This window comes from Mustela nivalis (assembly GCF_964662115.1).
Source record: "Mustela nivalis genome assembly, chromosome: 17".
Taxonomy (NCBI): Eukaryota; Metazoa; Chordata; class Mammalia; order Carnivora; family Mustelidae; genus Mustela; species Mustela nivalis.
The window spans coordinates 18,217,169-18,231,881 of record NC_139036.1 but is presented as its reverse complement, the minus strand read 5'-3'; the positions used below and the strand labels follow the sequence as shown (position 1 = coordinate 18,231,881).

General features: G+C 43.0%; 1 protein-coding gene across 4 annotated transcripts in view; it reads right to left on the bottom strand.

Annotated features, from left to right (window-relative positions):
- Positions 1–14,713, bottom strand: part of YWHAE (tyrosine 3-monooxygenase/tryptophan 5-monooxygenase activation protein epsilon) — an 81,750-nt gene that overhangs the window by 47,920 nt on the left and 19,117 nt on the right. For 3 of the 4 annotated variants that reach the window (XM_082707246.1, XM_082707247.1, XM_082707245.1), the window contains one exon: positions 10,148–10,334. In XM_082707246.1, coding sequence (XP_082563372.1) covers positions 10,148–10,211 — 64 coding nt within the window. In that variant the 5' untranslated portion in view covers positions 10,212–10,334. Of the gene's footprint in view, positions 1–10,147; positions 10,335–14,713 lie in introns of those variants that run through there. The other variant, XM_082707248.1, reaches the window with a different exon arrangement.

Sequence of the window (14,713 nt, the reverse complement as noted above, 5' to 3'; positions counted from 1 at the left end):
GCAGAGAGCCTGATATGGGGCTCGATCCCAGGACCCTGAGATCATGACCTGAGCCAAAGGCAGAGGCTTTAACCCACTGAGCCACCCAGGCACCCCAGGCCATGAAAAATTTTTAAAACCTTTTCAATTTGTTAGTACCACTTGACAACAGTACTCTATTTATTTAAAAAAAAAAGGGGCGCCTGGGTGGCTCAGTGGGTTAAAGCCTCTGCCTTCGGCTCAGGTCATGATCCCAGGGTCCTGGGATCGAGCCCCGCATCGGGCTCTCTGCTCAGCAGGGAGCCTGCTTCCCCTTCTCTCTCTGCCTGCCTCTCTGCCTACTTGTGATCTCTATCTGTCAAATAAATAAATAAAATCTTTAAAAAAAAAAAAAAAGGCACATTTAAGGGACACCTGCGTGCCTCAAACGCATCCAACTCCTTTTTTTCCCCAAAGATTTATTTGACACAAAGAGATCACAAGTAGGCAGAGCAGGCAGAGCAGAGAGCTGATGCGGGGCTCAATCCCAGGACCTTGAGATTCTGCACTAGAGGCAGACGCTTAACCCACTTAGCCACCCAGGTGCTCCTAACTCTTCTTTTTTTAAAGATTTTATTGGACAGAGAGAAAGAGAGACAGATACAGCTGGAGAGGGAATACAAATAGAGGGAGTGGGAGAGGAGAGGCAGGCTTCCCACCAAGTGGGGAGCCTCATGTGGGGCTCAATCCCAGGACCCCGGGATCATGACCTGAGCCTAAGGCAGACACATAACAACTGAGCCACCCAGGCACCCCTAAACATCCAACTCTTGATCTCTGCTCAGGTCTTGAGTTCAAGCCCCATGCTAGGCGTGGAGCCTATGAAAGGAAGAGAAGAGAGAAGAGAAGGAAAGAAAAAGAGAGAAAGAGAAAGAAAAAACAAGCACACTTGTAAGTTTTCTACAGTCTTTGATATGGGACAGTGACCTGCATTAGGTATATATAGTGCATTATGTTCAATACCACTGTTGTTACTAATTCACTCTATTACACATACTAACAGAAGAATAATTCTAAAAGTATTTAAACATTCACTACAATGTAAGCTCCTTTAAGAGACCCTTTGTTTAATTTAATTTAAATGATGAATCCCAAGTGTCTGGAACAGTGCCTGGTACATAGTTGGATCTCAGTATGTACTTGTCAAATGCCTTTGGAACTTACTTTTAATACTCTGAATACTAAAACTTTTCAAAACACAATAATCTCGACATTCAAGCACAAACTATTTTTTTCTTCTGGTACCACCCTAAACAGAACTACCTCTCACTATAAAATTAACTCCTATCTTCCCTAGAAACAGGAAAAAAATTTGTTTAAGCCTTCTAAAGAACTTCCAATTATCCTGTTAGGTAAAAAACAAGACAACCTTCTACCCAGATTCTATAATTCTGACTGCAAAAATGTACCTCTCCCATCAGTCTCAATACTGGGGGAGGTGCGGAATTCCCTCTTACTCCATCAAAACAGGAGATTTCTCCTTTTAGAGTTTAAGACTATATTCCCTCATGCAGTCGACATGTTTAGCTGTGATAGAACAAAAAAGATGAGGTGTGGGGCGCCTGGGTGGCTCAGTGGGTTGAGCCTCTGCCTTGGGCTCGGGTCAGGGTCACAGGGTCATGATCTCGGGATCAAGCCCCGCATGCATCAGGCTCTCTGCTCAGCAGGGAGCCTGCTTCCCCCATCTCTCAGCCTGCCTCTCTGCCTACTTGTGATCTCTGCCTGTCAAATAAACAAATAAAATCTTAAAAGTAAAAAAAAAAAAAAAAAAAATTTTTTAAAGATGAGGTGCAAAGAGAATAGAGGTAGAAAGTAAAAGATTGGCAGGTAAGTTATTGGCCCCCTAAGATACTGATATATTGGGGGAAAAGGAAAAAGAGCTCAAAGTCTAAATTTCTTCTCATAATTTCTATAGAATTAGAAGACACAAAAAAGAAACATTAACATTTTGTTTTGGAATATATGGGGAGAGGGGAATGAAGAGAAATAACCTTGTACTGATACACTTTAAGAGGGAAGTTTACTATTTATTCAGATTTATAACCAATTTGACTTTTCCTAAGTCTCTGAACAGACAGAACCTCGTCAAAATTTCAACAGTTTTAAAATTGTGAGGAAGAAGTCTATACTGCACAGAAAGAAAGTTCATTAATGAATTCCTTTTGGAAAATCTAAAAATAGTATCATTGAAACTGTCAGGGATATTTTCTTGTCAAAGAGCACAAGATGTTTTGAAATTTTCATGGTAGTACTTTCATAAAGTTTTACTATGTAACATAAAATTTGACCTATTAACAACAACCAAATCAATTAAGGGGTGCCTGGGGGGCTGTAAGTTAAGCATCTGACTTCAGCTCAGATCATGATCTCAGGATCCAGCTACTTGCTCAGTGGGGAGTCTCCCAGGCCCTCTGCCCTTCCCCTCCCTCTTGAATAATTTTTTTTTAAATCAACTAATGAAAGAATCAACTAATCACACAAACTTAAGCAGAACACATTTCTACAAAACAAAGGTGTTCACAATAACTTTTCCAAAGACCTCAAATGACTAACCACCAAGGATTAAGTAGTATTAACTGGTAACATTTTATTAATCAGAACCCACTCACTACCCAAGGCTTACCATACATCTTTAGAATCACAATTCACAAAATTGGTTCTAGGTTCCTAGTCTGTAATCTGAGACCGCTAACAAAAATATTTTAACCCTGAATTACTTTATATTTTTATTCTATGGAACCTTTCATTCCAAATCCACATATAACAAGTGTTGTATCTGCCAGGGACACAGGAATATTCTGAGTATTAACCTGAAATTAGTATCAAATACTACATAGCAGCTCAACAAGGCCAAATTATAGGTTATCTTGCTTCGATTTAAATTTAGGAACATTCACTTTCAGGATATGCAAATTTTCACATATGAATTACAATTAAAGATTTTATTTTGAGAACTAACTTTTCTTTATGCAAATATAACTTGGGTACTACAATGACCAGAGAATGCTTGCTAGGAATAACTCAAAAAACGTAGGTCATCAGGCACCTGGGTGGTTCAGTGGGTTAAGCCTCAACCTTTGGCTTGGGTCATGGCCTCAGGATCCTGGGAGCGGAGCCCCACACAGGGCTCTCTGCTCAGCAGGGAGCCTCTTCCCCCCCACCCCGCCTGTCTCTCTGCCTACTTGTGATCTCTCTCTCTCACTCTGTCAAATAAATAAATAGAATCTTACAAAAGGGGGGGGGGGGCAGGTCATCTTCTAATACAACCATAGTGTATCAGTAGCAAAAACATACACTTCCGTCTTTCACACTGGAAAGAAGGAGTTTTTCACACTAAGTAATATTACCGGGCAAGTATTATACTCTGCCCTTTACTAAACCCTTTAATTTCATTACAACCCTGTAAATCAGCAGGCAACACAAGTTTTATCGCCGTTTTATAAGATAGAGAATCCAGACAAGTCCAAGGCCTCTGCACTACTGCATCTGCCAAAGTATGAAATAGCCATAACCCTTAGTATAAAGTGTCTCCTTCAAATTTTATATATAAAAAAATATTTCTTATTACTTTAGCTGGATAAAATCCTAACCTGATCACAAACCTACCAATGACAGATCTGCCCAACTACTAAGCTAGATCACTAGAAGAGGGGCAATAAATTCAAGATTGAATTTCAAACAAGATAAACCAGGATCATGGCCATGTTTCTAAAACAGAATTCGGTGTTCTAAACAAAACAGTCCTAACAAGGTATGGGTGAGACTATAAACACGTATCTGGGATAAAGTTCTGAGCTTAGGGACAAACACTGCTTCTAAGTATTTTTAAACACTGATCTAGCTCAAGGTAGACATACATAAAACCAACATACTTGGCCTGGACACTATCAGTCAAGCTGACTAGTTGGTATGCCAGCAAGCTCTATTTTCAGCAACTATCCTTGACTTTTCAAGTTCCCCAATGGGGGAGAGGGGAGGAGGAAATCTTTTACTTTGCCTTTGATTTCTCTTATGTTCTGCCAAACGTGAACTTCATTTCAGAAAGGGAACTTGAATCTAAGATACTTCTGCGGTAGAGGGGATGGACAAAGCTTAAGAACTTTTGTTATCAATCTAGAGGCGCCTGGGTGGCTCAGTCATTAAGCATCTGCCTTCGGCTCAGATCACTATCCTAGGGTCTTTCCTGAGACTGAGCCCCCCGTATGAGGCTCCCCGCTCGGCAAGAGGCCTGCCTCTCCCTCTCCCACTCCCCCTGCTTGTATTTCCTCTCCTCTCTCTCTCTCAAATAAATAATTATCTTTTAATTTAAAAAAAAAACAACTTTTGTATGAACCCAAATGAGATGAGTAGAACAAATGGTTCTAAGTATGATAACCATAAGGCAAGTTTGCAGCTAAGGACAATTCTAGTTTACACTTGCTATCCCAGCACTATTATGAACTGGTACCCCTTCGTTTCAAGGCATCCTGATTCAAATGATAAATCTTGATGACCCTTTAATTATTATGGCAGTTATTATGACCCAGTTATTATGATGTAACCTCATTAACATGTTTTAGTTTTTATTTAGTTAATGAGCTCAAACCATACAATTATGTTGGCAAACCAATTTGTCAACTAGGGTATATCAGTATTTAACTGTACCAAATTGTTACTTGACCATTTCAGAAACAGACAAAACTTTTTGTTGCTGTTCCTCACTACCCCTTAACAGATTCTGTTTGACAGCTATCTAGGCTAATATTTGGAATCTCTGCAAATTATTTGCCAACATTTCCCCCTCCTGAAAGTGTTATGACTGTACCATTAACTAAAAGGCTGCATCCATCAAGACAACGGTGGGGGGAAGGGATTGCTTTTAAAAAAGCAATTTGCAGGAATGCACGCATTAGCCATACCCCAGCACAGACACCATGACAAACCAAGAAAACAGTATGCAAACACACATTTTGAGATTACCTAAAATCCCTCATTCTAACTTCATTCACTGTGCCTTAAGATGGGATTTTTTTTTTTAAGCTTATTATTTTTTTAGTAATGGCTACACTCATCCTGGGGCTGGAACTCAGGACCCCAAGATCAAGAGTCACATGCTCTTCTCAGCTAGCCAGGTGCCCCAAGGTGGGATTGTTCTGGAAGTACAAGGTTTCTTCAGAAAAGCATGAAAATATTTTATCTACTATTTATGATGGCTACCAGTCACAAACACCAAGACACATTATTTGAAGTAACTGCTAAAGAAATAGGCACACTCCGGAAGGTACTACCTTAGTTACACATAGGTCTTTTGTCAGTGGCTTAGGAAAATAAGAGTACTCGGCTAAAGATCAGCAGACAAGTTCTAGCTTTGCCATTTACTAGCCACTAGCCTACCAGTCATGTGGCAGAGAAAAAAAAAAAATCACATCTCAAATTCACGTTTCTGAACCATTAAATGGAAGTAACATTATCTAGTTCATTGATACCTTAAATAGGTAAGAATGTCTGTGAAAGTGGTTCATGAGTGAAGTTCTATATAAATGCAGCATTAAACAGTTTAAAAATTTAAACTTTACCCTACTCCTGTCATTACTGCTTAAATACACAAATGTAAGGTAAAAAGAAAACCTGCTGCAAAATCAGCCTAACAGGCCTTTTTTTTTTTTTTAAGATTTTATTTATTTTTTTGACAGAGAGAGAGATGACAAGCAGGCAGAGAGAGAGGAGGAAGCAGGCTCCCTGCTGAGCAGAGAGCCCGATGCGGGGCTCGATCCTAGGACCCTGAGATCATGACCTGAGCCGAAGGCAGCGGCTTAACCCACTGAGCCACCCAGGCGCCCCATACAGGCCTTTTTTTTAATCATGCTTTCAACTTCTTAAAGTCTTGGTAACTCATTTGTAAAATTCAGTACATTAAGTTACCAGACTGAAAATTCACTTGCTATACCAGGTGAAAGTCAGGAAATTTTTCCAATATTTCCTATTCCCTTGACCGAGCTATTAGACAATTATGATAAGCCTGCTTGTTTGTATAAACTTTCAGTGTGTTTTCTTATACTTATTGAATCCAAACTTTGCTCAGACTATGTGTTCTACCTCATATAATTCAAGTTGAGACCTTTTCATATAAAGGTGAAAAGGATGCCTAGGTATGTGCACAGTAGTTAAGAATTTACTCCCGGGGCGCCTGTGTGGCTCAGTTGGTTGAGCAGCTGCCTTCAGCTCAGGTCATGGTCCTGGACTTCCAGGATCGAGTCCCACATCAGGGTCCCAGTTCCTTGGGGAGTCTGCTTCTCCCTCTGACCTTCTCCTTTCTCATGCTCTCTCTCACTCATTCTCCCTCAAGTAAATAAAATCTTAAAAAAAAAAAAAAAAAATTTACTCCCATCATCTCAGATTACAATTTCATTATATTCCACAGTTTGGGAAACCAACAAGATGAACTGAAATTTGCTCATTACACACAATATTGTATGAAAGTCTAAAGTAGGGGTGCCCAGCTGGCTCAGGTGGTGGACCATGTGACTCTCGATCTTGGGGTGAGTTCAAGCTCCACATGTGATGTAGTTTACTTAAAAATTTGTTGACGTGCTTAAAAAAAAAACCTCTAAACACACAGAGCATTTGCTTTAATGAGCAGAGTATCCAATTTAGCTTATGTTTAGGCAGGAGAAAAAATATATTCAATAAAGTTAACTCCATTAACTGAAAAAGCAGTAATAAAAATTACTGACCTAAGTAAAGAATTGACAGCAACCTGTTTCAAACTCATTACTAAAGTTAATTTGCTGGAGTGCCTGGGTGGTTCAATTGCGGTTAAGCGTAGGGATCTTGGTTTCGGCTCAGGGTTGTGAGATCAAGCTCTGCACCAGGCTTCTAGATGGCTGTGGAGCCTGCTTAGGAGTCTCTCTTCCCCTCTCTCTGTACCCCTCCCCCTGGTCACATCTTGCTCTCGCTCCCTCCCTCTCTAAAACAAATAAATCTATAAAGTTAATTTACTATTTACCCATTTTTCCCATAACATGTGTTCAGGAGTTATTTTAAAACATTTCCCCACCTTTCACTGACTACCAAAATAAGCTAGAGATAAGGTTCTGGTGTTTTAAAAAGGACAGCTCTCAAGTAAGTAGACTCAAAATAAATGCCTTCCTAGTATCGATGCATTCAGAGAGAGAATGAATGATCAACAGCAACCATCAAAACTTTACTCTTGCCCCACATGGAGCAATCATCATAGGGAAAAGGTAAGGAAAGGACAAAGCCAGCAACTACCTCACAAACCCAAACGTACTTTATGCTGACCCCCTCTAATTTGAAAAACGTGAAATCTTCTCTTTTCTTTACCAATTGGGTTTATATATATATATATAAAGGGTAAGACTTGGTTAAGGAATGCTAAAAGGTAATAGATTTGACTCATACAGCTACAAATGTTGTAAAAACTATCCCTTAAACTTCAGACTTATTAAGTGATGAGAAGCTAGATTTAATCTTCAAGGTGAAGAGTCCTAGCCTATCTGGAACCCACCAGCATCCTTTTCCTGAACAAAGCTTAGCTCTTCCTCTAGTACCATTAAATGATCCATATAAATTGATTCCAATTCCCCAGGACATAACTAAATAATGTTACAAGTAAGTATGAAGTTCAACAGAGTATGCAAAATAAAAGATACTGCAGAAAACAAGAAAAGCTGATATTTACATCCAAGTACCCAAAACCAAATCATTCAAACTCACTTTTCCTATCTTCCACTCCCACACCACAAACTGTCCGGTGACTAAAACTATGGGAAATTTTAGTCACCACAAACAAAACTAAACTGTTGTACCCAATGAAAGAATGGACACAGGTAGAGGCTGATTCCTGATGACTGCCTTTCTTTTCTTCCCTTCCAAAAAATTCCTATCTTGTGCCCAACAGACAGTGGAGTGCCTCCTCACCGGATAGATCCTATTTCCCTCCCACTTTCTATCCTTAAGAAGATACAATTATCGATGTGGCTCTCTCTAGATAGTGCTACGCTGAATAACTAGTAAGGGTTTCATTAAAATTCCTCAACACCCAAATCCAAAATATTACTACTAAACCGTCATTCACTTGGAAGCTACAACCATGAGCTTCCAATTCAGTTTTTAAAACAAATTTAAAAAAGAAGAAACAAACAACAACAACAAAAACCCTTCCTCCACATCCTTTTTGGTTATCATAGCAAGTTGACTCAAAACCTAAATTCTCACAGACCAGAAAGCATTCAAATATAATTTCAGGTTTCCTCCCAAGGAGACTAACAGATTAAGAGAGGAACCCACTGGGGGCATAAGGGGGAAAAAGAAAGAACTTTCACTACCAGCACACCTACATTGTTTCACTTTTAAACACTGAAATAAAGACAAATCCGACCTTGAGCTGTACTTCCCCATCTTATTTTCCTCCCCCTCCCAAGAATCTTGTTCAATAATACAAAGAGACATTTAAGGATTTAAAAAACAAATTTTAGTGCACTGCACCTTTCTTCAATTTGAGTTCCTGGCCTAATTTTCAAATTCCTGAATCCTAATGTCTTGATACCCTGGGACTACCCCTGTGGCTGTACACATGACCAACCAGGCATTCAAGGAAAGCAAAGGCCCTACAAAACATTTTGAAAAGTAAGTGGCTTCAGTAATTACGAAAAAATCTGAACATCGATGGCACTGGATTCCAACCTTGTCTCACCCTGGAGAGCCTCTGAAGCACAGAAGCCACATTTAAGAATTTTTGTTTTTACAATACTACAGTTTAACAGATATGGGGGTAATTCAAGTACCTAGATCCAAACTAAAGGTAGTGGTGAGGGGGGGTTAATTTTAAAAAGCAGCCTGAGAATCACTAAAACGGACACAATGGACATTTGGATCAAGTTCTGAAAAAATGACTAAAGAACCTAGAGGAGCAAAGAAGCAATGAACAAAGAACTGTTCAAAACTGTACACAGAGCCATTTATTTAAAAGAGAAAAAAAGAAAATAGGATCTGCCGGGATGCCCTATGTTCAAAATCCAAAAACCCAAGCGTCGGGTGAGAGCCTGGGATAGGTTAAGATCCCCAACGAAGTACAACAAACACGCATTCCAATCCCGGGGAGTGACCAAGATACAATTACTAAGCCTTATTTGAAATAAGTTTATTTTCCCACAGGTCTTTCCATTTATCATGATGGTTCGTGTAAATAGGAAAATCAACATTTTTACACACTGTTAAACTGAGACACGGGCATTTGTGGGATTCAGAGTTATGGTCTCCTTGTTCCCTGTTCAAAGCTCTATCCGCCAGAACCTCCAGCTAACGGTGCCAGAAAATGATTACAAGAACTTCAAGCTCTCCAGGATAAGGCCAGGAAAGGGACCGTGAGGTTTTTCTAGACCTCCCCAGAAGAAGGCGAGTTTGAACGGAAAGCCTAAAAAACCCTCAACACAAGGTGTGTCGGCCTACAGAAAGGAAATCCGATCGCAGCATCTCAGCGGGCCTCTGCTCAAGGATGAACTGCAGTGATTCCCACTCTGTCCTTCCCCAACCCTCACCCAAGACTGCCCTCCACCACAAACCCAAAGCAGCCCTCCGCTCGCAAGGATTCTCCTTTGTGAGACTCCACAGCCGCCGCCCCACACTGGGCCTCCGGGGACAAGCCACCGCCCCCACCCGCCATATTTCTGTGAAAGGCGCCCGTGCTGCAGCTCCTGGTGCTACTCTCCCTAATGTGGCGGGTGTTTCTTCCCCCCATCACCCCACCCAATTGTTCTCCACATTCGAAGATGGCCCAGATACTCCCTTGGGGCTCGCTAGCCCGGAGATAGCACCCGCCATCTCCTCCCCCTCCTCCGCCCCAGGACTCGCCCTCCCCCCAGCCGCCATTTTACAACCAACTCCTCCACCCTTTCCCCTCGGCCTCCTGGCCCGCGAGCGTGTGTAGCAGAAGACGCCAAAGGGGTCAAATTCCCGGGTCTGGGGCCTCCCGCCGCTCCGGGAGCCCACAAGGCATTTCCCACTTTCCGAATCCACGTCCCCGACCAAGCTCGGAGACGATGCCGCCATTTTGTCTCCTGCTCCCGGCCTCTGTGGGCGGCGGCAGAGGGTCCGAGAATTCCAGCCCCCTATTGCCCCCCCAACTCACCGTCGTATCGCTCAGCCTGCTCGGCCAGCTTCGCCTGGTACACCAGATCCTCCCGATCATCCATAGCGGCAGCGGCTCCGGCAGGGTCTGCGCGACGGATGGAAGCGGATAGCGTCTCCGACTCTCTCAGCCTCTCGCTCCGTGTCCGGGCAGCAAAAATGGCGGCGCCTCAATCCGGGACTTCCGCCTGCGCACGCGGACAACTGCTCAGCTCTATGGCAACCGCTCCCTGGCAACTGGCGCGGGGGGCGGGTCCGGGAGCTCAGAGCCCGAAGAGGTTGGAACCAGCTAGCCGTCCCTCCTCCGCGGACTCTGAGGGCGTTGGAGGGTTGAGGCGGGAACGGCGACGGCTGGGAGGGAGAGCAGCCCGGAGACAGAGTGGGGGTGGGGGGAGCTGCCTGGACCAATTCTGAAAAGAGTGAGCGAGGGATCCTGAGCTGTGCGGAGGGCCCACGCCTAGACCTGAGGGCAGAGAAAGCTCTAACGGTTTTTGTAATGGCAGGCCTTCCTCACTGAAACCAACTTCTCTACCTTACCCGTTTTCTCAGCCAAGCCCAGTCCTGGGCCTTTTTCACACCCTTTTGACACGGGGTAGAGAGTGGGGATCTGCTATAAATGGTAAGGGAAAGGGCCTCGCAGTTTTCGCACCTCAACTCACATTAAGATTTTGCAGTCTGTCTTCTCCCTTTTAGCCTTCCTTTTCACCCTAGGTCCGCCATGGATAGGAACAAGGAAGTTAGAGAAGTGTAGTCTGGACTGCAAGTTGTTAAAGAGTTGCAAGTTCAATCGAGATTGGAGAGGCAGAAGTGGGAAAGAACCCGGCCTGTTTTGCTTCCCAGTGGATCCCCAGCACCTTGTACTCAATAAAGTATTGGTTGCAAGGCTGGAGCTGAGGTTAAAATACAAACCATGTGCAATAGATGTGGAATAAAAACGAGGTTGGGGCCTTCTGGTTGGCTTAGTCTTTAGAGCACGCAACTCTCAATCCCGAGTCCTGAGTTCAAGTCCCACATTGGGCGTGGAATCTATTTTTTAAAAAACACCACCACCACCAGGAAAAAAAAAAAAAAAAAAAACAGGTTGGAACCAAATTATGAAGAGCCTTAGATGCACCATATTCCGTGGGCACAAGGGAGTTATGTTTCTATGATTTTGCATGGAGGTTGCCATCATAGATAGACTGAAAAGATCAATAAAGATTGCACAGCAGGCCTTGCAGAGCTGCTGCCCCAGAGCCATCTGTGCCGCCCAGCAAAGGATAATGACACCGTGCCCTCTGTCAAGGCTCTAGATGGGGAGCCCTTGGGCCCTCCTCCTTCAAATTGTTTGCAAAGTTCCAAAGACAGCAGAAAACTTTCTCGTGCTCTGAGCACTGGGGAGAAAGGATTTGGTTATGAAGATTTCTGCTTTCACGGGATTGTATGCGTCAATGTGATGATTTCACACACCATCAATGGCAATGGTGGCAAGGCCATCTATGGGTAAACATTTGATGGTGAAAATTTGATCCTGAAGCATATGGATTCTAGCATCTGTGTGGCAAATGCAGGACCCAACACAAATTTTTTCATCTGCACTGCCAAGATTGAGAGATTGGAAGGATGGCAAGCATGTGCTCTTTGGCAAGGTTATTGTGGAAGCCATGGAGAGCCTTGGGTACTGAAAAGGCAAGATCAGCAAGATGATCACCATTGCTGACTGTGGACAAATCTAACAAATTTGACTTGTGTTTTGACTACCACAACATTCCTTCTGTAGCTCAGGAGAGCACCTCTTCCACACCCATCTGGTTGAAATATCCTATCTTTGTACTCTCATTGCAGTTCTATAGATTACATATTTTTTTACTCCCCTCCAAGTCTAGCTGGATTGCAGAGTTACGTTTATGATTATAAAATAAAAACTATACGAAAAAGATCACACAGTCATGATTAAAGAAGAGATTAAATTATCAGGCTATAATGCAGGTAAAAGGTAATACATGGTTGTGGTGAAAATGGGAAGGAAAGGACAAATAGGAATAGTATTGCAGAAAAAAGCTGCAATAGTTTGTAGCTGGGGGCACCTGGCTGGCTCAGTTGGTAGAGCAAGCAGCTCTTGATCTCAGGGTTGTGAGTTTGAGTCCCATTCTGGGTGTAGAGATTACTTAAAAATTAACATCTTAAAAAAAAAAATACTTGGGACGCCTCGGTGGCTCAGTTGGTTAAGCGTCTGCCTTCAACTCAGGTCATGATCCCAGGGTCCTGGGATTGAGCCCCGCATTGGGCTCCTTGCTCAACAGGGAGCCTGCTTCTCCCTCTGGCTTTGGTTCCCCCTGCTTGTGCTTGCTCGCTCTCGTTCTCTCTCTCTCTGGCTTGCTCTGTGTCAATGAATCTTAAAAAAATCATGAAACATAGTAAATAAGATTTGGAGGAAAAGAGCTTATAGCTGATGAGATATGTAGATTTTGTGAGGCGGAACAAAAATTAAAATTGACTTTCCATCTTCCCACCTTGAGTTCCTGGGATAATGAGTGGTAGTACCATTAACAAAAAACAAGATTGGTGGGGAAAGTTACTGATGGATGCCACAGAAAGATATGAGTTCCTTTTAGCACGTTTTAGTTCTAAGGTTCTCACAGATCACCCACAGATCATAGAAACTTGGAATTAGAAAGGCGACTGGCATTCCAAACTGAAAGGAGGCTGCCATGGAAGCAGCTGGAGAATGTGTGCAGGTAGAAGACCAAACAGACCTTGAAGAATACCTACTTTTGGGCACCTAGGTGGCTCAGTGGGTTAAAGCCTCTGCCTTCAGCTCAGGTCATGATCTCAGGGTCCGGGGATTAAGCCCCACATCAGGCTCTCTGCTCAGCGGGGAGCCTGCTTCCTCCTCTCTCTCTGCCTGCCTCTCTGCCTACTTGTGATCTCTGTCAAATAAATAAATAAAATCTTTAAAAAAAAAAAAAAAAGAATACCTACTTTTGAGATCCCAGGATGCTGGGATCATAACCTGAGCTGAAATCAAGAGTGGGACACTTAACCAACTAAGCCACCCAAGCATTTGGAAGATGTAATTTTTAACCCTACCCACACTACTCCTGATCTCTAGGGAGGGGAGAGGCTGGAAAGGGAGTTAATCACCAGTGGCCAATGATTTAATCATGCCTAAATAATGGAAATGCCATAAAAAAAAGTCTTTTTTTTTTTCTTTTTCAAGATTTAAAGGAGGAGCCTGACATGGGGCTCGATCCCAAAATCTCAGAATCATGACCTCAGCCAAAGGCAGACATTTAACCCACCTGCAAAATCTCAGAATCATGACCTCAGCCAAAGGCAGACATTTAACCCACCTGGCACCAGCCAGGAGCACCTCCCCACTGCTTTTTTTTTTTTTTTTTTTCTTTTGAGGAGAGAGCAAGGGGAGGGTCAGAGGAAAGGATGAGAATCTTAAGGAGGCTCCATGCCCATTGTGACCTGAGCCAAATCATGAGTTCATGACCTGAACCAAAGTCAAGAGTTGGATTCTCAACTGACTGAGCCACCCAGGCGCCCCCCCAAACAATGGGGCTTAGAGAGATTCCACGTTGGTGACTATATCCACATGCCAGGAGGTAGGTGGCATACCCTAAACCACAGAGGCTCAGACACTCCTGTGCTTGGAACCCTTCCAAAATTTACTTTATGTGCTTCTTCATCTGGTTGTTTGTATTCTTTATAATAAACCAGTAAGAAAAGTAAAGCATTTCCCTGAATTCTGCAAACTACCAGAGCAAACTATTAAACCTGAAAAATCATGATAATTCACAATTTGTAGCCAAGCTGGAAAGAAGTGTAGATAACCTGGAGACCCACTATTTGCAATTGGCTTCTGAAGTGTGGAAAAGTCTTGGGGAACTAAGACCTTAACTTCAGTCTCATGGGTCTGTACTAACTCTGGGTAGTACCAGAATTGAATTACACTGCAGGATATCCAGTTGGCATCCATAGATAACTGGAAAATTGGTGTGGGAACCCCATGCATTTGGTATCAGAAGTGCTGTGTCTGCCTTCGGCTCAGGACATGATCTCAGGGTCCTAGGATCGAACCTCACATAAGGCTCTCTGCTCAGCAGGGAGCCTACTTCCCCCTCTTTCTCTCTGCCTGACTCTCTGCCTACTTGTGACCTCTGTCTGTCAAATAAATAAATAAAATCTTAAGGAGGTGCTGTGTGTAAAAATAGATCATAACACAAGCAAACAATCAAAACTCACTCAAGAAATAGAAAATCCGGGGACACCTGGGTGGCTCAGTAAATTAAGCATCTGCCTTTGGGGTGCCTGGGTGGCTCAGTTGGTTGGGCAACTGCCTTCGGCTCTGGTCATGATCCTAGAATCCCAAGGATCAAGTCCCACATTGGGCTCCTAGCTCTGTGGGGAGTCTGCTTCTCCCTCTGACCTTCTCCTCTCTCATGCTCTCTCTCACTGTCTCTCTCTCAAATAAATAAATAAAGTCCTTAAAAAAAAAAAAAGGCATCTGTCTTTGGCTCAGGTCATGATCCCAGAGTCTGGGATAGAGCCCAGTGTTAGGCTCCCTGCTTACCAGGGA